At 36.6% G+C, this 24,166-nt stretch overlaps 1 protein-coding gene across 11 annotated transcripts in view; it reads left to right on the top strand.

The window, feature by feature from the left end:
- The window catches only part of LOC106877387 (tetraspanin-33), a 73,415-nt gene that overhangs the window by 14,669 nt on the left and 34,580 nt on the right, over positions 1-24,166 (top strand). For all 11 annotated transcript variants that reach the window (XM_089358625.1, XM_089358623.1, XM_014926283.3 and 8 more), the window contains one exon: positions 10,318-10,448. In XM_089358625.1, coding sequence (XP_089214751.1) covers positions 10,404-10,448 — 45 coding nt within the window. In that variant the 5' untranslated portion in view covers positions 10,318-10,403. The remainder of the gene's footprint in view (positions 1-10,317; positions 10,449-24,166) is intronic.

Here is a 24,166-nt window from a genome sequence, read left to right as displayed (position 1 = left end):
GCTTTTACGTGTCACCCGCACGAAAACGGCCACGCTAGAAATGGTGTCTTTTATGTGCCACCCGCACAAGAGCCAGTCCAGGGGCACTGGCAACGATCTCGCTCGAAAACCCTACAAGGCCAGTCAGGCGGTACTGGCATCGGTCACGCTCAGGATGGTACATCTTATGTGCCACCCGCACAAGAGCCAGTCCAGGGGCCATGGCAACGATCTCACTTGGCTTGCCGGGTCTTCTCACGCACAGCACATTTCCAAAGGTCTCGGTCAGTAGTCATCGCCTCGGTGAGGCCCAATGTTCGAAGGTCTTGCCTCACCACCTCAGCCTAGGTCTTCCTGGGCCTACCTCTTCTACGGGTTCCCTCAACTGTTAGGGAGTGGCACTTTTTCACGCAGCTATCCTCATTCATTCTCACCACATGTCCAAACCAGCGCAATCGTCTCTCTTGCACACCACTACTGATGCTTCTTATGTTCAGCTTTTCTCTCAAGATACTTACACTCTGACGGGTATTCACATTTACATTACACATCCAGCGGAGAATACTGGCTTCATTCCTTGCGAGCTTACGCATGTCCTCAGCAGTCACAGCCCATGTTTCACTGCCATGTAGCATGGCTGTTCGTACACATGCGTCATACAGTCTGCCTTTTACTCTGAGTGAGAGTCCCTTTGTCGCCAGCAGAGGTAAGAGCTCTCTAAACTTGGCCCAGGCTATTCTTATTCTAGCAGTTACACTTTCAGCGCACCCACCCCCACTACTAACTTGGTCACCCAGATAGTGGAAGCTATCGACTACCTCTAGTTTTTCTCCCTGGAATGAGATAGAAGTTGTTTCCTGTTTGTTTACAGTTTTTATTGCACCTGAACATCTGCCACATACAAAAACTAACTTCGTAGTTAATCTGCCTTTGATATTGCTGTACCTCTTGTGTGTCCATAGCTTGCACCGGGTACATCTTATAGAGTTACTACCTACTCCTTTTCTACATACTGAGCAGGGCCATCTACCTGAAGGGGTTTGTGTTTTATCTACCTTCCTACTTATTAGGATTTTGGTTTTTGCTAGGTTGACTCTAAGGCCCTTCGATTCTAGTCCTTGCTTCCTCACCTTAAACTTCTCCTCTAGTTCTGATAGTGACTGCGCAATTAGTGCAAGGTCATCAGCATAGAGGAGCTCCCAGGGGCAACCTGTCTTGAATTCCTCTGTGATCGCCTGGAGGACTATGGTAAATAGGAGGGGGCTGAGGACGGAACCTTGGTGGACCCCTACCTCTACCCGGAATTCATTACTGTACTCATTTCCAACTCTCACCTTACTGACAGCATCTCTGTACATGGCTCGCACAGCTCTCACTAACCATTCTTCTATCCCAAGTTTCCTCATTGACCACCAGATAAGGGATCGGGGGACCCTGTCAAAGGCTTTCTCCATGTCAACGAAGGCCAGGTACAGAGGTTTATCCTTGGCTAGATATTTCTCCTGCAGCGGTCTCACTAGAAATATGGCATCAGTGGTGCTTTTACCTGGCACAAACCCAAACTGCATCTCACCTAAATTGATTCACTCCCTAATTAGTTGGGCTATGACCCTCTCCATAACTTTCATAACCTGATCTAACAGCTTGATGCCTCTGTAATTATTAGTATCTAAAGCGTCACCTTTACCTTTGTAGCAGTTTACTATGGTGCTGCTACACCAGTCATTGGGTATGACTCCTTCGTGTATCACCTGGTTCATAATACGGGTGACTAGGCTATAGCCAACACTGCCAGATATTTTGAGCATCTCTGCAGTGATTCCTGATGGGCCTGGGGCTTTCCCTGTCTTCATACTCTTAATTGCTTTATCTACCCTAGTACTGTCAACTCGGATAGCTGGTCCCTCTGTTGGGTCAACATACGGCAGGCTCTCTTTCTCCCATTCATTCTCTTTATTAAGCAATCTATTGTAGTGGCATCTCCAGACCTCTTTCTTTGCAGCCTCATTTAGTGCAAGCGTACCATCATCCATGCAAACACATTTCTCTCCTACAACATCACTATTCTCTCTCCTACACTGTCTTGCAACACGAAATACCTCGAGTCTTTGGTCCTCACGGCGCAGAACATTGGCAAATCTTTTCTTATCTGCTTCCCCTCTGGCTACCTTGGGAGAGGCATTATGCCAGTAATACACATACGATATATATATATATATATATATATAGAAAAAGAGAGAGAGAGAGATGTATATGTAGACATGTATACATATAGATGTATATGTACACGTATATGTATAGATATATATATATAGATATACATCTATATGCATACGTGTATATGTATACATATGTGTAGATGTATATATATATAGATGTACATGTAATATGTACACATATACACATGCATGCAGATATCTATACATATATACACCCATACACACACACACATGCACACAAACACACACATTAGTCATTTGTTTTTTATCCAAAACTACGTCAAAAGTACTGAACGGATCTTTATGAATTTTGGAAATTGTATTCTAATCATAACAGCCATAACCCCCATGAAAATTCATATATTTTTGATGTTGATGAAATTTTAACCATACAGATTACACACAAATAATGTAATATTTCTAAAATTTCTTCTTAGAAGTTACAAAGACCCCTTCATGAGGACTTCACACCCACAATTTAGTCATTTTTCCTAAGCAAAGATGAATACAGTTGTACTATTGGAAGCTATAGGGTTACCCGAACATAACAGATGAGCATTATTTCTAATTCAACGGTACAACAGTGTAAGACTATCCTTTCAGATATATTTCCATTGTGATTTCTGCAATGTGGTGCATAAATTGTCAAGTAAACGAGATGCATCTTTGCCTCCACTGATTCACTTGCAAAATGTTGAGTAAAATTATTTCGTTGCAGACCTCCTTTGAGTCATTTTATTATCTCTGGGTCACACATAGTCCCCAGTTGGTAACATTGATTTAAAGGCCTTCCCAGATGAGTGACTGGTTGTTCGAAGACATTTATTGATTGTAAATATTTTCTGCCCAGTTACCTATCGGTATAGTGGTCATTTGCAAACTCCAGAGGCGACACTTTCATTTCCCTTTACTCCAAATGTCACACGTTGTTATTTCAATTGGGTGATGCCCTTCCAATTGCTATACATCCATAATGCATCTTACAGCTGTGCCTGTCACCTGTATGGTGAGGAATCCTACATTGGGGAGTAGTAACGACTAGGCTACGGTAGCTGACTGATTATCGTGATCATTCGTCGTTTGGTTTCCTGTAAGCTTGGCTCTCTTTTACAAACTCAGTGAACATACATATATTTCCTATTTCAAAGAAATTCAAACAATACATATTAGACCCAAGTTAAAAACATTCCCAACAATTCAACGTCTCTGGTTGACATTAACACACCCACTCCTAATAGGGGCCTTAACTTCCACATTTTTCAGCTCCATGAGCTCCACTTTTTAGGAGCAAAATCCTTTTTACAGTGTCCATAACACTGCAATTTTGGAATGTGCGCATAAATATCAGATATATAAAGATGAGAATGTGTGTCTGTGTGAATCCCTAAAACTCGAGAACTACACAACCAATTTCATTCCAAATTAACACATGCCTTACTTAGGGTCCATGTAGTGTCTTAGGCCCAAAAAATTTTTAACTTCTTGCATAGTTCGAGCCCACAGCAATATCATATCCCCTCCACTATTTCAGTATTACTTGTCAAAACTGAAACAATAACATCACTCTACTGTAATGTCAGATACTTTCACTTTAACACTGAAACTATTCCACTATTTCAGTATTACATGCCAAAAGTGTAACAATAACATGTCGCTACTGTAATTTCAAATACTTTCACTTTAATACTTTCAATTTCATACTGAAACTATTAAAGTGAAACTATACTCTCACATATATACAGGCATACTATAAGACCCAAGTTAAAAACATTCCCAACAATTCAACTTCTCTGGTTGACATTAACACCCCCACCCCCAATAGGGGCCTTTATTCCCACATTTTAGAGCTCCATGAGCTCCATTTTTCAGGAGCAAAATCCTTTTTACAGATTCCAGAAGACTGAAATTGTGGAATATGCGCATAAAGATCAATAGTATGGGATACATGTCTCATGATTAGAATTTTTTTAGGGTGTGTAAAGAGGGAAAGAACCCCCATGTGCAATTTTGATGAAATTCGAATCATATGTATTCCAGTCCCTTACAGAAAATATAAGAGAAAAGTCTCATCCTTCATTTGCATGTAACACAGGCAACGCCGGGTATCTCTGCTAGTATATATATATATATATATATATACAATAGGCTTCTTTCAGTTTCTATCTACCAAATCCACTCACAAGGCTTTGGTCAGCCTGAGGCTATAGTAGAAGACATTTGCCCAAGGTGCCACACAGTGGGAGTGAACCCATGTAGTTGGTAAGCAATCTACCTAGCAAATGACTTCTTAGATTCTTAGCCAAGTTTCGAAACCTAGCTTACATTTTTCTACAAGTTCCTTTTTATTTTTCTCAACATTGGCACTAAGAACTTTATGAGAGTCAGCCCTCAACCTCTGATCATTTCAAATCAAGCTTAGGTCAAGGCAGATAACAAATGAAAAATCCTTTGTTTAGCCTGACCCTATTCAGTTAGAAAAAAATTTAAATACAGAACTCAAATTTGGTTCTACCTTTTTCACTTGGCCCTCTGGTGAAAAAGGAGCACTTCACGTATGGCTTGCCTCTGTGGGACTACACAACTTCCACCCTCTTTACTTGTCAACACACAGAGGCAATTTCTTTTACTCTTTCTCTCTCCTTCTTCCATTTGTTTTCTAGCAGTCACTCACAAATGATCTTAACTATACCTACAAAATCGACTATAGAGCTAAAGCTAATTTATGTATAACAACAACTCAAAGAAGTTGTATGTTACATCGTAACAGTAAAATAAAGGCTGTATCAAGTAATATTTTTTTCCTGTAATTTACCTGATGCACATATAACCATTATATATATATATATATATATGAAGACCTGTTGAGGCAAGTGAAATCGAAATCGAGTTAAATTGGACACGAAACTCAGCTTGCGAAGACTTATTGAGGCAAGCGAATTTGTGATGGCACCTGTGCCCAGCATCGCCTTTCTGGCACTTGTGCCTGTGGCATGTCTAAGGACTTTCGAGCGAGATCGTTGCCAGTGCCCCTGGACTGGCTCTTGTGCGGGTGGCACATAAAATACACCATTTTGAGCGTGGCCATTGCCAGTATCGCCTGACTGGCCTTCGTAGGATTTTCGAGCGAGATTGTTGCCAGTGCCCCTGGACTGGTTCTTGTGCGGATGGCACATAAAATACACCATTTTGAGCGTGGCCGTTGCCAGTACCGCCTGACTGGCCTTCGTAGGATTTTCGAGCGAGATCATTGTCAGTGCCCCTGGACTGGCTCTTGTGCAGGTGGCACATAAAATACACCATCTTGAGCTTGGCCGTTGCCAGTACCACCTGACTGGCCTTCATGCCGATGGCATGTAAAAGCACCCACTACACTCTCTGAGTGGTTGGCGTTTAGGAAGGGCATCCAGCTGTAGATACTCTGTCAAATGCTGTGCGTGAGAAAACCCAGCAAGCCAAGTGAGATCTAAATCTAAGGCCTCAGCCAGTCCACTTAGGCGTACCTTCCTTCATTGGGACACTAAACTCCACTTGCAAAGACCTGTTGAGGCAAGTGAAATCGAAATCGAGTTAAATTGGACACGAAACTCAGCTTGCGAAGACTTATTGGGGCAAGCGAAAGCGAATTTGTGATGGCACCTGTGCCCAGCATCACCTTTCTGGCACTTGTACCCAGCATCGCCTTTCTGGCACTTGTGCCCGCGGCATGTCTAAAGACTTTCGAGCGAGGTCGTTGCCAGTGCCCCTGGACTGGCTCTTGTGCGGGGGCACATAAAATACACCATTTTGAGCGTGGCTGTTGCCAGTACCGCCTGACTGGCCTTCGTAGGATTTTCGAGCGAGATCGTTGCCAGTGCCCCTGGACTGGCTCTTGTGCAGGTGGCACATAAAATACACCATCTTGAGCGTGGCTGTTGCCAGTACTGCCTGACTGGCCTTTGTGTGGGTGACACGTAAAAGCACCCATTACACTCTCTGAGTGGTTGGCGTTAGGAAGGGCATCCAACCGTAGAAACTCTGCCAAATCAGATTGGAGCCTTGTGTAGCCATCTGGTTTCACCAGTCCTCAGTCAAATCGTCCAACCCATGCTAGCATGCAAAGCGGAAATTAAACGACGATGATGATGATAATATATATATATATATATATATATATATATATATATATATATATATATATATATATATTATATATTATATATATATATATGATGGGGTTCTTTCAGTTTCCATCAACCAAATTCACTTACAAGGCTTTGGTTGGCCTGTGGCTATAGCAGAAGACACTTGCCCAATGTGCCATACAGTGGGACTGAACTGAGGACCTGTGGTTGGGAAGCAAACTTCTTACCACAGAGTCATGCCTATACTACTGCATTATTTCTGCAGGTATTCTCCTAGTCTAATGATTATATATTGGTCATTGCTTTTATTGTTACTGCCTATCTTTAGATCAGTCATTATCAAGTATACCTTATGATCAAAGGTGTTTCAAATGTAACCATCCTGCATTTTTGTTAATCTGTGATAATTACATTGTTCAATATGTTTTTTTTATTTAAGACTATAGAGTGTGGTTTCAGGGAGATAAGGCAGCTGTTTCTAGCAGGTTGAACATCTTAGAGTTCCTTTGTTGGTTGTTTTTATGTACTGATTTAATCGGAAGAAAAGTTTGAATAATTCAGCATATTTCTTGGAGAGCACTGATTGATTAGAGTGTTTCTGATGGCCAGAATAGTTCAGATTGGCTGAGAGATTATGTTTGTTGGAGAAGGCAACAGAATCTTTTATAATTAAACTTCTATGACAGTTATAAAAAGTCAAGTCAGACTTATGCTTTTTGCATAAAGTTCACAAAATGGAACAAGTTTGTGTGGCATATAAAGTTATTCTGTTTTGTGTGCTGATCTCTAATTGTGAAGGGAACCTGTAGAAGGGGTAGACCCAGGAAGACACGGAATGAAGTGGTAAGAAAGGATCTTCAGATACTGGGTCTCACTGAGGAGATGATGAGGGACCAGGAAATGTGGTAATTTGGTGTACTTGAGAAGACACGTTAACCTAAGTAAAATCATGGTCATCCATACATGCAGGCATTTCTTTAAGGCCATGCCCCCACTCCCTCTCCCAGCTGAGAAGTCTTTGTTTTGCAGATGCCAGTGCCACATAAAATGCGCTTGTGCTGGTGCCATCTAAAATCCACTCATGCTGATACGTAAATGCACTTGTGTTGGTAGCATGAAAAAAGCACCCAGCACACTCTGTAAAGTAGCTGGTGTTAGGAAGGGCATCCAGCTGTAGAAACCATACCAAACAGACAATTGGAGCCTTGATGACTCTTCAGCTGGCCAACTCCTGTGAAATTGTCCAACCCATACCAGCATAGAAAACAGACATTAAAGAATTGTGATGGTGATGATGATGATGATGATGATGATGATGATTGAACAGATCCTCACCTAGTCTCCTTAGTCTCTTGAATACCTTTGTTTTACTATTCTTTCTTATTACACTAAATGTTACTGCTTATCTTCAATGGCAGTAACCTTAATGGTAGAGTAGTAACACATTACTGAACTTTCCAGCATAGAAGTCAACATAGTATATAATATAAACATGTAGTGTAAACATTCAAACATTATCACTATCTTTCCAAATCCTGTTGCATTTCACATGGAATTTTTGGTCCTCCAAAGCCATGTTGGTGTATAAGTCAACCTACCTTTTTTGACTGTAAATTTTGGTCTGAAAAATTATACTTGTATGCCAGAAAATATGGTAATAGCTGTTACCTAATAAATTAGTTAAGAATATTCCACTTCCCTATTCTAGTCTGACTTTATCCAGCACATTATTCTGATGTTAATTATATAGTTTAATTATATAGTTTCATGAGTGGAATGTTATGAAATTTAATTAAAAGATGTCTTTTATTATTAAGCATACCAGTGAAACAACCAACATTTTATTAACTTCATAATTTCTAGTAATAAACAGCCACAACAAATAATTAGTTCTTGCATATTACAAAAACTATTTCTATTTAAGCAAAATTAAAATATTCCTGATGTTTTTATTTTATGTTTATTTAAATTTTTAAAACACTTACTAACTAGGAAAAGCTTTGAAAATCTTTTTTAGTTTCTTTTGCCTGTAATACATATACACATGCATGCATGTGCATATGCACCCTGCCAACTTACACAGCATAAATATCACTATGGTTTGCTTCAATTTTAAATTAAGTACCAAATCAACTAAAGTTGCTAAAAAGTTTACATTGAAAGCACAACAAAGAGACAAAGAACTCTTAACCTGCAGTTTCACACTTTTCTGCAATTTATATATGATGCTAAAGCAAGATGTGAACTTGACAGACTGCATTGTTGGCTACCTACTTAAAAAGGTAGTAACTCTGAATAAGAAATGATATACAGTAGAAGGGGCTCTCTAATCTTAGTTCACTTCAGTAGTAGAGACAGCATGATAAAATACACCCACTACCCAATCTGAATAATACGACACAAGAAGTTGGTGTTTTTTTTTTTTGTGTTGTATGTGCTAGATAACATGGACTGTGACAAATGATGAGACCTGTCCTACCATTGTCAGCATAGAAAAAGAGTTGCAAAATGATGACAATAAGGATATGTGTGTGTGTGTGTGTGTATGTGTGTGTACATCATTGTTATAATTTTACATGCATACTCAACAACAAAGTAAACCATCCATCTTTGTTGTTGTGTATGTCATGCTTTTGGCATGGTTTTTACAGATGATGATGATGATGATGATGATCTTTCTCTCACCAACCACTATTAGTATGAATTAGGTATATTTTATCATGTCACCAGTGCTAGAGTTATTGTCTGTAGAAGGTCTAAGGCATCTCTTCTCTCTATTTTGCATAGATCTTATTCAGAGTTTCTATTCTCCTAGATATGTCTCTTCATTGTTGAGAGAAGGTTTGGCTAGTAAGGGATTCAACCTGGTTGACAAGGAGCTCATGTTACCATGATACGGTTGATATTAATCATAGTTATCTCTTGGGATCACAGAGGCACTCTTTGTTAAGTGTTCCTTCTACTCTGTATAGTTTTTATTTAAAGTTCCTGCTCCTCTTGGCAGGTTGTCTTCAATTCAGCATGTGTAGACTACATCTCTACTGCATGATTAAGACAGAACCCTCTTTTTGCATACTGTTGTGTTTGTTTGGGCTTCTATGTTGCTGAGGAGCCACATTTTGCATGATGTAAAGAGGGGTTAAGCTACTATGGGAGCTGCATGTCTACAGTTAGTGGAGATTAAGAGATTGTCTCTACCATGTAAACATAGAGAGTAACTAGAAAGGAGACCGTCTATGGTGTAGGTAGAGTGAGGACATTTAACTACTAAGGGAACATATCTGCTAGAAATACCAGCCAAGTCTCCCTTAAATTTGTATCCTGTTATTTTAAATGAATGACAAAAGACAATTTTGTTTTTGTATTTGGTTTGCAAGATTCTTGATGTGAACTCATGTGTTGAAACAGATTTTGTATTTTTGGAAGGTAATTGCCAATACTAATCTGGTCTGAAACAGACCTTAAATAGAGAGGATGACGTCATTGATGAGGTTGTGAATAATGACAAAAGGACTTTGACAAACCTAGATGATTGATTCACTGACCGAATGAGTTAATTGATTAAATAATTAACTAATTGAGTAATTATATTGAAAGAAGTGAAATAGAATTAGTCTGTATTATTAGCACAATGACTCTCTTGAGATACAACAAAAACATATGACAATGTATTTCCAGCTTTATAAAGTGGTGGGATGGTCACAGATGTAACATTTTGATCATGGATCTGCTCAGTTCAGTGTTGATTTTGAGCTAAATAGCAACTGCAAAGAAAAAATGAAAAGCAGTCAATCTTAGCAGGATTAGGACTTAGAACATAGAACAGTAAAACTAAATATTTTCTAACACTTGCAGAAGGCTGTAAGTTTTGGGAAAATTTTCTTTTAATAAAAAAAGACCTTAAAATTAAAAATCATATTAATATATTAATCTTGCCATCTTCTTAATCATCATAATTGAACATTTCAAAATAAAGTCTCTCTATTGTATTATTCCAGGAAGGATGGTTGTAATCCTGTTTAAAGAGTAGAAGATCACTTAATAGATGTTACCAATGTAAAGTGGTGAAAAATACAAAGGCAAAATGTTGGCAAAATATGCATTATTCGTGAACAGCATTTTGGTGCTTGTAAGTATTACAATTCTTTCTCAGGATCAGTTGTGTCACAATTGAATATTATTTAAATGAATCAAAACTTATAATTTAATTGAATAGTCATTTACAACATATTGTTGTTCTGGATTTTCTCCCATATATATTACTTAAACAGATATTTTTCATTAAATGATGAATAATATCTGTTTTTTTAGATTCTATTCTCTCTCTCTCTCTCTCTCTCTCTCTCTCTCACTCACACCTTCTGTGTGTATACATAACATGTATATGTATGTACGTACATACATATATATACACACATACATGCATGCATACATACACTCATTCATTCATTAATTCATTTATTCATTACTGTGTGATAAGAATATACTTCATTGATTTAGTGGTGAATTTATTGACTGTAATTTTGAACTCTTTACACTCACAGATGTATATATCTATCTATCTGTCTGTCTGCCAGCCTGCCTGCCTGCCTGTCTGTCTGTTTACAGCACAGGCATGGTTATATGGTAAGAGGTTTTCTTCTCAATCCCATGGTTCCAGGTTCAGTCCTATTGGATGGCTCTGATGAAAACAGAAAGAAGCCCATCATTTGTGTGTGTGTGTGTGTGTGTGTGTGTGTGTGTGTGTTTGTGTTTGTTTCCCACCAGTACTTGATAACTGGTGTTGGCTGGTTTATATCAGCATAACTTAGTGGTTTAACAAAAGAAACTAACAGAATAAGTACCAGGCTGTAAAAAGTAAGCGTTTAGGTTGATTTGTTTGACTAAAAACCTTCAGGGCAGTTCCCCAGTGTGGCTGCAGCCCAATGGCTGGAAGGAGTAATATATATATATATATATGTATGTATGTATGTATGTATGTATGTATGTATGTATGTATGTATGTATGTATGTGTGTGTGTGTGTGTGTGTGTATGTATGTATGTATGTATGTATGATATCAATCAGTTTCATTTCTGTATTTCTTGTCAATAGAGAAAGAGCCGGACTCTAACATAGATTCAAGGCTCCTTCATTGGAACTTTTATCAACATCATCTAGGTATTTGTGCATATGTGTGTGTGCAGTATTTGGTGTTAGTGTATGCGCAGATTTGTATGTTTGTTTTATGGACGTGTTTTTATGTATATATTTTCATGTCTAGGTGTATGCATATGTATTTATGCGCAGATTTGTTTGTTTGTTTTATGGATGCGTTTTTATGTATATATTTTCATGTCTAGATGCATGCATATGTATTTATGTGCTAAATTTTTGGAAAGTTTTACATATCTTTACAGTTCCATTGATGGCTTGAATCTGTAGTCTTCTAATCAGCCTTTTTCTTTCAGGTTTTGAGAACCTTAATTTTTCCAGGTTTTTGTTGAGGCAGTTTGTTACATACCCCAATGCCCCAACAATCATGGGTATGAATCTGAACTTGTAGTCTGGGTGGAGTATCTGCAAATTTCTCAGTAGCTCGGCGTAGTTGTTCTCTTTTTCTCTAATCTTTAGTGTGATGTTGACATCTGCAGGAGAGCTGATTTCTACTACTGTACACAGTTTCTCTTCTCTGTCCCAGATAACTATATCCGGTCTATTATGTCTGCATTTTATTGAGGTTTTTATTGGGACATTCCATCAATACTCTTTCATATTGTGAGTGGTAATGGCCTCTACCTCATTATGGGTTTTCATCTCCTTAGCCCCGGGGTTATCCTGTCGGTGGATTTCATTGTACAGTGTCTTGGCCACAACATTATGTCTCATAAGTAGGTAATACCATGATGACATTTTTGGACAGCTGCTGATGATGTGGGTGATATCTTCGATACTGATTCCACAGAGTCTGTATCGGTTATTACATTGTGGCGCTTTGCCTGCCTCTCTGTCCTGTCTGTTTATTAGGAATTTGGTTGCTATTTCTTGTTCTTGAATAGCAAAGGCATACCCTTCAAAGTGAGAGTTGGTGACCCAATTGTTTGTCCACGATAGACTGCTCTGGTTGTCAATGTTATTATCACCCTGGAGCTTTCTGTTAACGTATCCACGCATGGTCTTCTGCTGGAATGCATTCATCCTCATCTCTGATGTTATATTATGGTAGAGTCTTGCAATTTCTTTGGGTAAGAGTTCAGGGTTGTCGAATAAGGAATGCTTGTCAAGTAGTTGCCTTCCCAATCTCATGATGGTATTTACCTCATGTCTGCAGACTTCATCAAGGTGTGCACTTTGACACTTGGTGGTTATGTATGTATGTATGTATGTATATTTATATATATAATATATATATATATATCAATTTAAATAAGAGCTATAATGCGATCCATTGTAAAGACTTTATTAATGACCTATGAATATTTTGATACAATATCCCGACTCACCCCTGTATGTTATAAAATATGGAATATTGTATCTTTTCAGGGTCAAATTTGATTAATTCATAGCAGACAGTAAATAACAGACAACATTAAAACTTGTCTTTAAACAGGTTAAAATGACATGAAACATATTGACACTGCATACAATATCGGTTAAGAAAACCGTTTCATACAATATTGGTTAAGAAAACTGTTTCATTACTTTACTATGAAGCGGTTTTCTTAACCGATATTGTATGCAGTGTCAATATGTTTCATGTCATTTTAACCTGTTTAAAGACAACTTTTAATGTTGTCTGTTATTTACTGTCTGCTATGAATTAATCAAATTTGACCCTGAAGAGATACAATATTCCATATTTTATAACATACAGGGGTGAGTCGGGATATTGTATCGAAATGTTCATAGGTCATTAATAAAGTTTTTACAATGGATTGCGTTATAGCTCTTATTTAAATTGATATGCACACAAAATTGTATGATTAACGACCTGTCATATGAGAATTTTGCTATGTTGATAACAGGTACAATATTTTTATCAAATTTTTGGTAGAGATCTATAAATACAAATATATATAATTTAGAGAAATAAAACAATTCTTGAAATCATCCATGAAAATCCACTCACATAGAAAAATTTAATAAGTAAATACACTAAAAAGACCTATAATAAAAATACAAAGTAATAAATATTAAAATAGTAAAACGACTACATGTGTTTCATAACCACATTTTCAAATAGAAAATCAAATAAAAATCAAATCGATTCAAATTGATTCAAAATAAATTGATCGAAAATCAATTCTATTCAAAAATATAGCTAATCTTCGGGTATTATATATCATATTTTATTATATATATTATATTTTATTATATGTATTATATATTATATTGTATATCGTGAAATTTAATTTAATTTTAATTTTGATAAATTAAATTAAATTGAAATTTTACCTGTAAATTTGGATTTTTATCCCTAATGTTATTATCATAATTATATATATATATATATATATATATATTTATATGTGAAGGCGCATGGCTCAGTGGTTAGAGCATCAAGCTAACGATCGTGAAGTTGTGAGTTCGAATCCTGGACCAGGCTGCATGTTGTTTTCTTGAGCAAGACACTTTATTTCACATTGTTCCAGTTCACTCAGCTGTAGAAATGAGTTGTGATGTCACAGGTGCCAAGCTGTATCGGCCTTTGCCTTTCCCTTGGATAACACTGGTGGCGTGGAGAGGGGAGGCCGGTATGCATGAGCAACTACTGGTCTTCCATAAACAACCTTGTCTGGACTTGTGTCTGGGAAGGTAACTTTCTAGGTGCAATCCCATGGTCAGTCATGACCGAAGGGGATCTCAGCAGTATATGTATATGTATATATATATATATATATATATATATATATATATATACATATACAGTAAGAAAAAGGGAAGAGGAGAATTTTGATTATTCCCACATGGTGAGTTGTAATGCAATATATATATATATACATAGAATAAAGGAAGGAAAATGCACACAGTTTACATAGTTTTAATATATTTTATGATTAAAAGAGTACTGTGTTTGTTGATTGGTTTCACTTTCGCTAACCATGACATTGAAATTATTGTAATTTCATATTTTCTTAAGAAGATTTTAGTCCATGTTGTGCATGGAAGTTTGTAAATGAAATGAATTAACAAGTAGAAAAATCTAAGGAGAAGTAATTGATCGATATTATTTGGGACAGGGGAGATAATTGCTCATGTTTTGGGAAGGGGATAAATAATTATACAAAACCTCAAAAGCTAAAGCAGTGAAATGAAGTATTTACACTGATGGGTATGTGAACATGAATTAAAGTATATACTGAGACCAAAGTTGGTTATGTGGTCATATCTAAGCATGTTCTATATGTTTCGATAAATAAACTTTCTCTATTTAAATGTTCTTGTACAGAAATTGTTTCTTTGCACTGGTAGATGGGAAAAACTGTGAAGTTTGGTTGGATAATACCTGCACATCTCTCTATGTGTTCACTCAAAGGAATCTGTCTGTACTATGGGAGACAGATCTGTTCCTTATATAGTATGGTTCTCTGGCTAAGTGCCATTCTTGTCTTTCCTATATAGTTATGTCCACAACATAAACTAGATTCTCAGAAGCACAAGTGAGGTTGGTTTTAATTGTGAACCTCTCTCCTTGTTTGAATAGGAATTCCAAGCCTTCCAACAGGTTGGGCATGTTCCATAGTTTGGGTGTCCACATTTTTTAACCATTGGTTTCATAGTTGTTGTGTAAAGTTTTGCATTTGTCAGAAGCCATTTTAGCGATTTGTGTTGCTTTTTGCATTTGATGAATTTATGTTTTCAGAATGTTGTTCATTTTTGGATCCCTAGTGAGCATTGGTAGATTTTGTACAATAGTGTTGTATAACTCATTGCTTCTAGGGTTGTGAGTTGATATAAGCAATAGTGTTTTGAGATGTGGTGTGTTGTTATGTTTTATTTCCCTTAGTGTTTTAATGCCTAATTTTTTAGCACACTTAATTCCATCGTCTATAAGTGAGGGTGGATATTGTCTCTCATTTAGTATTGTTCTGAGGTCTTGAAGACAGAGGTCCTGGGTATTTCCGTAAGACACTTGTGCAAATCCTTTTTTCTGAATTAAAGGGGATATTTCTTCGTGGGGTTGGGGTAAATCAGGATACTAGCAAAAGGATTAAAATTTACTCCTACCCCATGAAGATCTAACCAGAATTAAATTAAAGACAATATTTCAGAATTCTGCAGAAAACTATGATTAACAGAAGCTGAAACAACTTCTGACAAATGTGAAGCTTTACACAACAATCATGAAACCATTGGTTAAAAAATGTGGATGCCCAAACTGTGGAACATGCCCCAACCTGTTGGAAGGCTTGGAATTCCTATTCAAAGAAGGAGAGAGGTTCACAATTAAAACCAACTTCACTTGTACTTCCGAGAATCTAATTTATGTTAAAATTTGTTCATGTTGTGGACACAACTATACAAGACAGAGAAGTATGGCACTTAGACAGAGAGCCACACTACATAAAGAACAACTCTGTCTCCCATAGTACAGACAGATTCCTTTGAGTGAACACATAGAGAGATATGCAGGTAGTATCCAACCAAACTTTACAGTTTTCTCCATCTACTAGTGCAAAGAAACAATTTCTGTACAAGAATGTTTAAATAAAGAAAGTTTATTTATTGAAAAATACAGAACACACCTAAATATGAACGCATAACCAATTTTGGTCTCAGTATATACTTTAATTCATGTTCACATACCCATCACTGTAAATACTTCATCTTACTACTTTAAGTTTTGAATTTTTGTATATATATTTATCTCCTTCCCAAAATATGAGCAATCCATAAAACATGAATAATATCGATCACCAATTACGTCCACTTAGATTTTTCTACTTGTTAATTCATTTCATTCACAAACACCCATACACAACATGGACTAAAATCTTCTTAAAAAAATACGAAATTACAATAATTTCAATGTCATGATTAGTGAAAGCAAAACCGGTCAACAAGCACAATACTGTTTCAATTATAAAATATATTTAAAAAAATATATTAAAACTATGTAAACTGTGTGCATTTTCCTTCTTTTATTTTATATGTATAGCTTTTGCATTATGTGTGTGTGTGTATGTGTGTGTGTGTGTGTGTGCGTGTGCATGTGTGTGTGTGTGTGTGTATGTGTGTGTGTGTGTGCGTGTATTTAGGTGCAAGCATGGTTATGTGGTTAACAAGTTTGCTTTCAAACCATGTGATTTTGAGCTCAGTCCAACTGTGCAGCATCTTGAGTGAATGTTTTCTACTATATCTCTGGACTGACCAATGCTTTGTGAGGGATTTGGTAGATGGAAAGTAAAAGAAGCCTGTCGTGTATATATATATGTGTGTAATTTTATATTTTTAAATCAATTTTTAAAATTAAATGTTGTTCCTATTTTTATATATGACTATATACACATTTTTTATAATGCCCCACTTTTGCATATATCCAGAGGCCTAATATATATGTATATATATATATATATATATATATATATACCCATGTCTGAAACAGAGTTGAAGGAATATTTATAAACACATAGCCCATAAACTCTGTTTCCATAAAACACAGAGGTTAGAATTTCTACATATTAATCAAATTGCTTATAGAACAATGGACTCCTAGAGAGAAATGCACAGAGCAACAACCTTTACAACTATCCACATCCCTTTGTGAATATCAAAGCACAAGATAAGCATATTTCTATACTAACAACACCATGATGTGCTAGATTAACAATCCCTGCCTTCCAAATATAAAGAGGAAATATTCTAAATGACAACAAGTAAAACATACCACCTACTTACATTCTTTAGTGAACCCTTAAAATATTCCATAACAAAAAAAATTGTCATAGCCAATTGCTAAGTTTTTAAATACTGGACTAAACTTTGAATCTTTGACCTTTATATTGTCAAAATAAAGGATTAAATTCAATAAAACCAAAAATAATTAAAAGTACTGACACTTCCTAAACCTACATACATCCTTTTTGTGAACCACTAAAAAACAATCCCATGACCTGAAGAGAACACACCTAAATATACACACCTGCTTACAAAGTTCTACATATGTGAATAAATCATAAACAATAACATAATCCCAAATATAATCAGTAAAACTTCTCCCAAAACACCTCTCTATCACAACTCACCCTACAACCTAGTTACCATTCCACTCAAACCCACACTCTCCAAGGAAGATTTTAACTCAGCAGAGACTATATAAATCTATATTAACTTCAATGCATCATTGTCCGATGATGGCTTCACTTGCTGAAACTTCGAAGTCACTGTCAATAATATTCTTGTTTTAAAATGACAATGTGTGATGGCTGTTCATTCCCAATCTTCTGTGAAAAGCATGTAACATGCTTGGAAACAGGTGATGGTTTGTGACAGGAAGAGCACCAAGCTGTAGAAAATCTGTCTCAACTAATTCTGTCTGATACTAGCGAGTATGGAAAAGTTGTTAAAATGATAATAATGATAATCATGTGTGTTATTTGTATTCTTCCTCTAACAAAAATACAAAGCTCCATTGTTGGAATGTAGGTAAAAAAAAAAAACAATGTTATATTTTAAACTTGAGAAAAGTCTTGCATAATTTTACTGTTCCACTTGCACATTGTATTTGTAATGTGTGAGTTAGTTGGTTGATTTCTTTTTCTGGAAACCCTAGCTTATCCAGATTGTCACTTATGTATGTATTGGGTCATCTCATAAATAATGCAGTTTTTTTAATACTTCTTTTATTTTTCAAAATTAAGATAAGCAAAGTTCTTTTTTAATCTAAAATATACTCTTCATTTTCTACAATGCTCTTCCATCTATCTGGTAGATTTGCAAGGCCCCTCTTCCAAAATTCACTTGTCTGTAGTGAAAAATTCTCCTCCAGTACTATTCTGACCTCATCTACAGAATTCATATTTTTTCCATTCAAATGATTTTGAAGACTGCAGAATAAATGATAATCAGATGGGGCAATGTCCAGCAAATTTGGAGGACGGGGCATCATTTCTCATTCAAACTGCTCTAGCCTTTGGAATGTTATTCTCGCTGTATGTAGCCGAGTATTATCTTGATGGAAGAATACCTTTCGTCTTGAAACCAAAGATGGTCATTTTCCTTCTAGTGCTGACTTAAGATGCCCAAGCCGCTTGCAGTAGATCTGTTATCATTTAGTTTGTGTTTAAAAGTTCAAAGTGGACTAATCCTTTCATATCCCACCAAACAGATAAGAATACCTTATGTGGGTGAAGACCTTCTTTAGCCTTGTGTAACGGTGTTTCTCCTTTCCCTACCCGCTGTCTTTAGTGCTTGACATTTTTATAGAGAATCCATTTCTTGTCACCAGTCACTTTTGTGAGACATGGCAGCAAAGAAGAGCACACATTCACTCTCTGTGTGTGATTAGACTTGGAAAGTTTGTGAGGAACCCATTGACCCAATTTGCTTACTTTTCTGATGGTACACAGGTGTTGATGAATGGTTGAATGACCAAATCCAAGCTCCTTGCTAGTTCCTCAACAGTTACGATGGGATTTTGTTCCACCAGGATTTTCAGGACGTCTTCATTGAGCTCTATAGATCTTCCAGGACAAGGCTTGTCTTCTAGACTGTAGTCTCCAGCTCGGAATTTCTGGAACCACTGTTGACACTGGCTTACACTTATTGTCCAATCTCCATATACTACATTAATATTCCTTGTATTTTCCATTGCGTTGTTACCTTTATTGAAATCATAAAGCAAAATATGCCAAATATGCTCCTTTGTCACTTCCATTATAGCTTTGAAAAATAACTGTTAAAATCGAACTGCACTCTTCAAAACTTGCACTAAGTATAAAAACAACGTAAAATTACTACCTGCTTTTATAGCAATTTAATGCAGGTAGTTTATTCCATCCCCTCCAACATTTAGTTCATGTAATTGAAAAAAAACCTGCATTATTTATGGGATGACCTAATAAGTATGTATGTCATTGTTCAGTTTTATTTCAAGATTTCTTGCCAATAGAAAGAGCTAGTTTCTAATCTAGATCCAAGGCTCCTTCTTGGAATTTCAACATCAACAACAGGGTATTTTTATGTGCAGATTTGTATGTTTTGCATTATGTATGTATTCTCATGCATATAGTTGAATATCTAGACATGTTCATTTATATCTAAATGCTAAACTTCTGGAAAGTTTTACAGATTTTTACAGTTCTAGTGATGGATTGGGTCTGTAGTCTTCAAATTAGTTTTTTCCTTTCTGGTTTTGAGAAGCTTAATTTTTAATGATTAGTATTTAGGCAGTGGGTTACATATCCCAGGGCCCCAATAGTTACAGGTATAAACCTGACCTTGTAATCAGGATAAAATAACTGCAGGTTTCTCAATAGTTCAGCGTAGGTATTCTCTTTTTCACTGATCTTCAGCTTTATGTTAACATCTGCTAGGCAGCTCATTTCCATAACTGTACACTATTTCTCTTTTCTATCCCAAATCATTATATCAGGTCTGTTGTGCTTACAGTATGTATGTATGTATGTATGTATGTATGTATGTATGTATGTATGTATGTATGTATGTATGCATGCATGTATGTATGTGTGTATGCATGTATTTATGTATGTATGCATGTGTATGTGTGTACATATGCCCACACATATGTTCCTTCTTTCTCTTCTTTTAATTTAGAATAATTTTTGACCAACCACCCACTTTATGGCAAGGTTGTGAAGGAAAGCATCTTGTCTTGTTCATTCTTTAAATCCTAAGAAGGTCTCGCAGATTTTTATAGTCCCAGATATCATGATCATTTGTAGTGTATCAATTAAGGATTTGTGTTGTATGTATGTATGTATATATGTCATCATCATCATCATCATCATTTAATGTCTGTTTTCCATGCTGGCTTGGGTTGGACAGTTTGACTGAGGTCTGGAGAGCTAGTGGCTGCACCAGGCTCCAATCTGATCTGGTAATTTTTCTACAGCTGGATACCCTTCCTAATGCCAACCATTCTAAGAGTGTAGTAGGTGCTTTTTATGTGCCACCGGCATGGGAACCAGTCAAGTTGGCCAGGTGTCGATCACATTCAGATGGTGCTTTTTACATACCACCGGCACAGGAGCCAGTCAGGGGGCACTGGCCACAGCTACGATATTGGTTTTACTTGACTCAACATGTCTTCTCAAGCATATCATATCGTCCGACACATCAGGGGTATTCTTAACAGGGCTGAACATGCATGGTTGCGATCTCATTTTAGTTGCTGGGTCTTCTCAATCACAGCATATCTCCAAAGGTCCTAGTCTCCTGTCATTGCCTCTGTGAGATCCAATGTTCGAAGGTCATGCTTCACCACCTCATCCCATGTCTTCTTGGGTCTACCTCTTCCACAGGTTGCTTCTACTGTTAGGGAGTGGCACTTCCTCACACAGCTGTCTTCATTCATATGTAATACATGACCATACCAGTGCAGATGCCTCTCTTACACACCACATTTGATGCTTCTTATGTCCAACTTTTCTCTCAGGGTACTTACACTCTGTTGTGTATGCACACTGATGTTACTCATCCAGCAGATCATACTAGCTTCATTTCTTTCAAGCCAATACGTGTCCTCAGCATTCATGGCCCATGTTTCACTGCTGTGTAGCATGGCAGTTTGCACACATGCATCATACAGTCTACCTTTCTTCCCTATCCACAGTACTTTAACTTTTCATTATAACTGTCAGTTTCTGGTTGTTTGAAGCATTATATCTACTTTCCTCTCTCTTCTTTCCCACAGTACTTTAGCATGTTATTGTAACTGTATTTCTTTTTATGGTGACTTGTGGGATATATTCAGGGTAAACACTTGTGTACTGAGGAGTGCTGTGCTCTGTCTCTGAATGCAGGAGTTGATGTCTCATCTGGCTGTGAAGCAGTTCTGTGGGTGTTTCGGCCCCTTCCACCACTATGCCAGAGCTGCCTTGACTCACCCATCAGCATAAGCAACAGAATTCCTACAGAGCAGCACAAACCTTGCTGAGTCAGATGTAACTCAGGGTCAGATGTTTCTGTCACCCTCAATGCTTAATCCTACTGCGTAAAGGATATATATATCTATCTTCTCATCCAACTTTCTAACCTTTCTCTTTCATCATCTCTCATCTTCAGTTTCTCAACATCTCATACTACCCCTCTTGCTTGTTGATCCTCCTCTCTGCCAAATCAATCCCTCAATATCAGTTTTAGTCCTATTTTTTTCCACACTATAGAAATGAATCAAAACATATTCCACTATACACATGTTAAATAAACTTTATATCAGTTTTATGAACTTAATATTGATTGATTTTTGTTCCTAGACATTCACCCTCACTTAGATTATAGGTTTTGTTTTCCCCCTATTATATTATATATTAACAAAGAGATATTTTTGTGCTGAGTTGTAAATATTTTATCCAGAATCTATGCTTTAAAGTTTGGTAGCCTAGCAAACCGGTTCTAAGCATTTTGATAGCTAAACGGACCAGTTGTGGAGATGGTAGCTCATCTCTGTATAGACACATATTCACATACACACACACACACAAACAAATGTGTATACATACATACATACATACATACATACATACATACATATGTGAATAAAAATACAGATATATAGAAGGGCTTATCAAGAAGGTATATACAATCGACTAAAAATTCTAAAGCGTGTCATGCGACTAAAAATCTACATAAAATAAAATATCAATTGACTAAAAATTTTTCTTACTCCTCTCAAACAAAGATACGTCAAAAAAGTTCATAATACAGTTCTATATTTAAAATCAAGTCAAACACACCTATTGGCCATTTCGGGAGTTCATTGCCACGGTTCGATTACAAGTTAAAGTGCATCTTGGCAATAACACCTTCATCAGGATTAATAGGAACCTCAACATGAGGGGGGTCATTGTCGAGATGCACTTTAACTCGTAATCAAACTGCAGCAATGAACTCCTGAAATGGCCAATAGGTGTGTTTGACTTGATTTTGTGGAACTCTTTTTGCTCCTGGACTCCAACCTACTACGGTTTTTATGAAATGAACTTTTTTGACATACTTTTTTGTTTGAGGGGAGTAAGAAAAGTTTTTAGTCAATTGATATTTTATTTTATTTAGATTTTTAGTCGCATGTCACGCTTTAGAATTTTTAGTCAATTGTATATACCTTCTTGATAGGCCGTTCTATATATCTGTATTTTTATTTGCATATATATTTGTTACCTTCTGTGTTTTTATATATATATTCTTTATATGTTTAAGAGCCATGGCAATATTTATATATGACCAAATGTTTGGAGGTGTGGTGTTGTATATAAAGTTGTTGACTCAAATTTGATGTTTGTTCGCTGATCAATGTTTTTTTAATCTGTCTGAATTATATTTGAGCACTTCATTTTTGCAGTCTTATAAACCCTTTGTCTCTATAAAAAGAGACAAAAATTATTTATTGTTGCATATATATATATATATATATATGGCTACACCAGGCCAAATCAAATTGGGGCCTGGTGTAGCCATCTGGTTCACCAGTCCTCAGTCAAATCGTCCAACCCATGCTAGCATGGAAAGCGGACATTAAACGATATATATATATATATATACACACACACACATAGATGACACATACACATCCATGCACACATACATGCATGCACACACATATATAAGTTGGGACATCACTTGTGTTCATAGGCGACTTGGTATACCAAGCTTTCACTAATTGTTTTAGGTGCCTATGTAACTAGGTGCAGACATAAGTATCTTCTTGACCTTCCAACCCTAACTGTGCAAAACTGATTAAGATTATCTGAAATGGATCTATAAAACTGAATACTTTGATTAATGTATAAGTGTGTGCCTTGAAGCACAACACATTACCAAAGTTCAGGCTTAGTAGTAGGTTCCACACCTCACTCGTATATCTAGTGTTGTTCAATGCAGGGTATCAAATCATAGGATAGCGTGGAATAAGAGCCACATTATAGTTTATAAGATACAGCAAAAGTTTATGGTATATTATTTCTTATAAAACATACATGTGTTTCAGTAAATTAGTACCAGGTTTACATAATTGTTTGATGAAACATTATATAATCTTGTTAAATCACATCTTCAGTGTCTCGCAAAAAATACAATGAATAGTACTAAATGCTCAGTATATATTCCTGTCACATAATTTATCATCAAGTTTATCAGTAGCACAATGCAGTAAGAGATAAACAGATTACAGAGGTTTGAGGCCACACTTTCCCATATCTAAGTGGTCACATTCATGACATTGACATTAATAACAACAATGGCAATGATGATAACAATAGTAGGTGTGGCAGCTACAGTATCAGCATTTTGGTCATCAAGGTAAACCAGAAAACAGTATCGCAAAAATGATCCTTTTGTTCATCTGGTAGTCTTGATTAAGACACATAGACAGAGATATAAGTTATTCTATTTTCCAAGACTTGTCTAAGCTTAAGTATCCTATCACATACTCTGACAACCTCAATCACTTTATCTATTTCTCTGCTAAAAGTATGCCCACAACACCCACACTATTGTAACCCTCAGAGGTCTCCCCACTTTCGGGGATATTTTCTTTGATATTTTTTTGTTTTTGATATTTCCTTTGTTTGCACATTTTTTTAGGTAATATCACTCTATATCATTCTGAACTGTCCTTGATCCTTTTGTCAGTCCTAGTGGATAATAAAGAAAACATTATCCTCCTCCTCCTCCTCCTCCTCCTCCTCC

The sequence above is a fragment of the Octopus bimaculoides genome, chromosome 10, assembly GCF_046866305.1.
Source record: "Octopus bimaculoides isolate indiv1 chromosome 10, ASM4686630v1, whole genome shotgun sequence".
In the NCBI taxonomy this organism is placed as follows: domain Eukaryota; kingdom Metazoa; phylum Mollusca; class Cephalopoda; order Octopoda; family Octopodidae; genus Octopus; species Octopus bimaculoides.
This window is presented reverse-complemented; position numbering and strand designations above follow the sequence as displayed.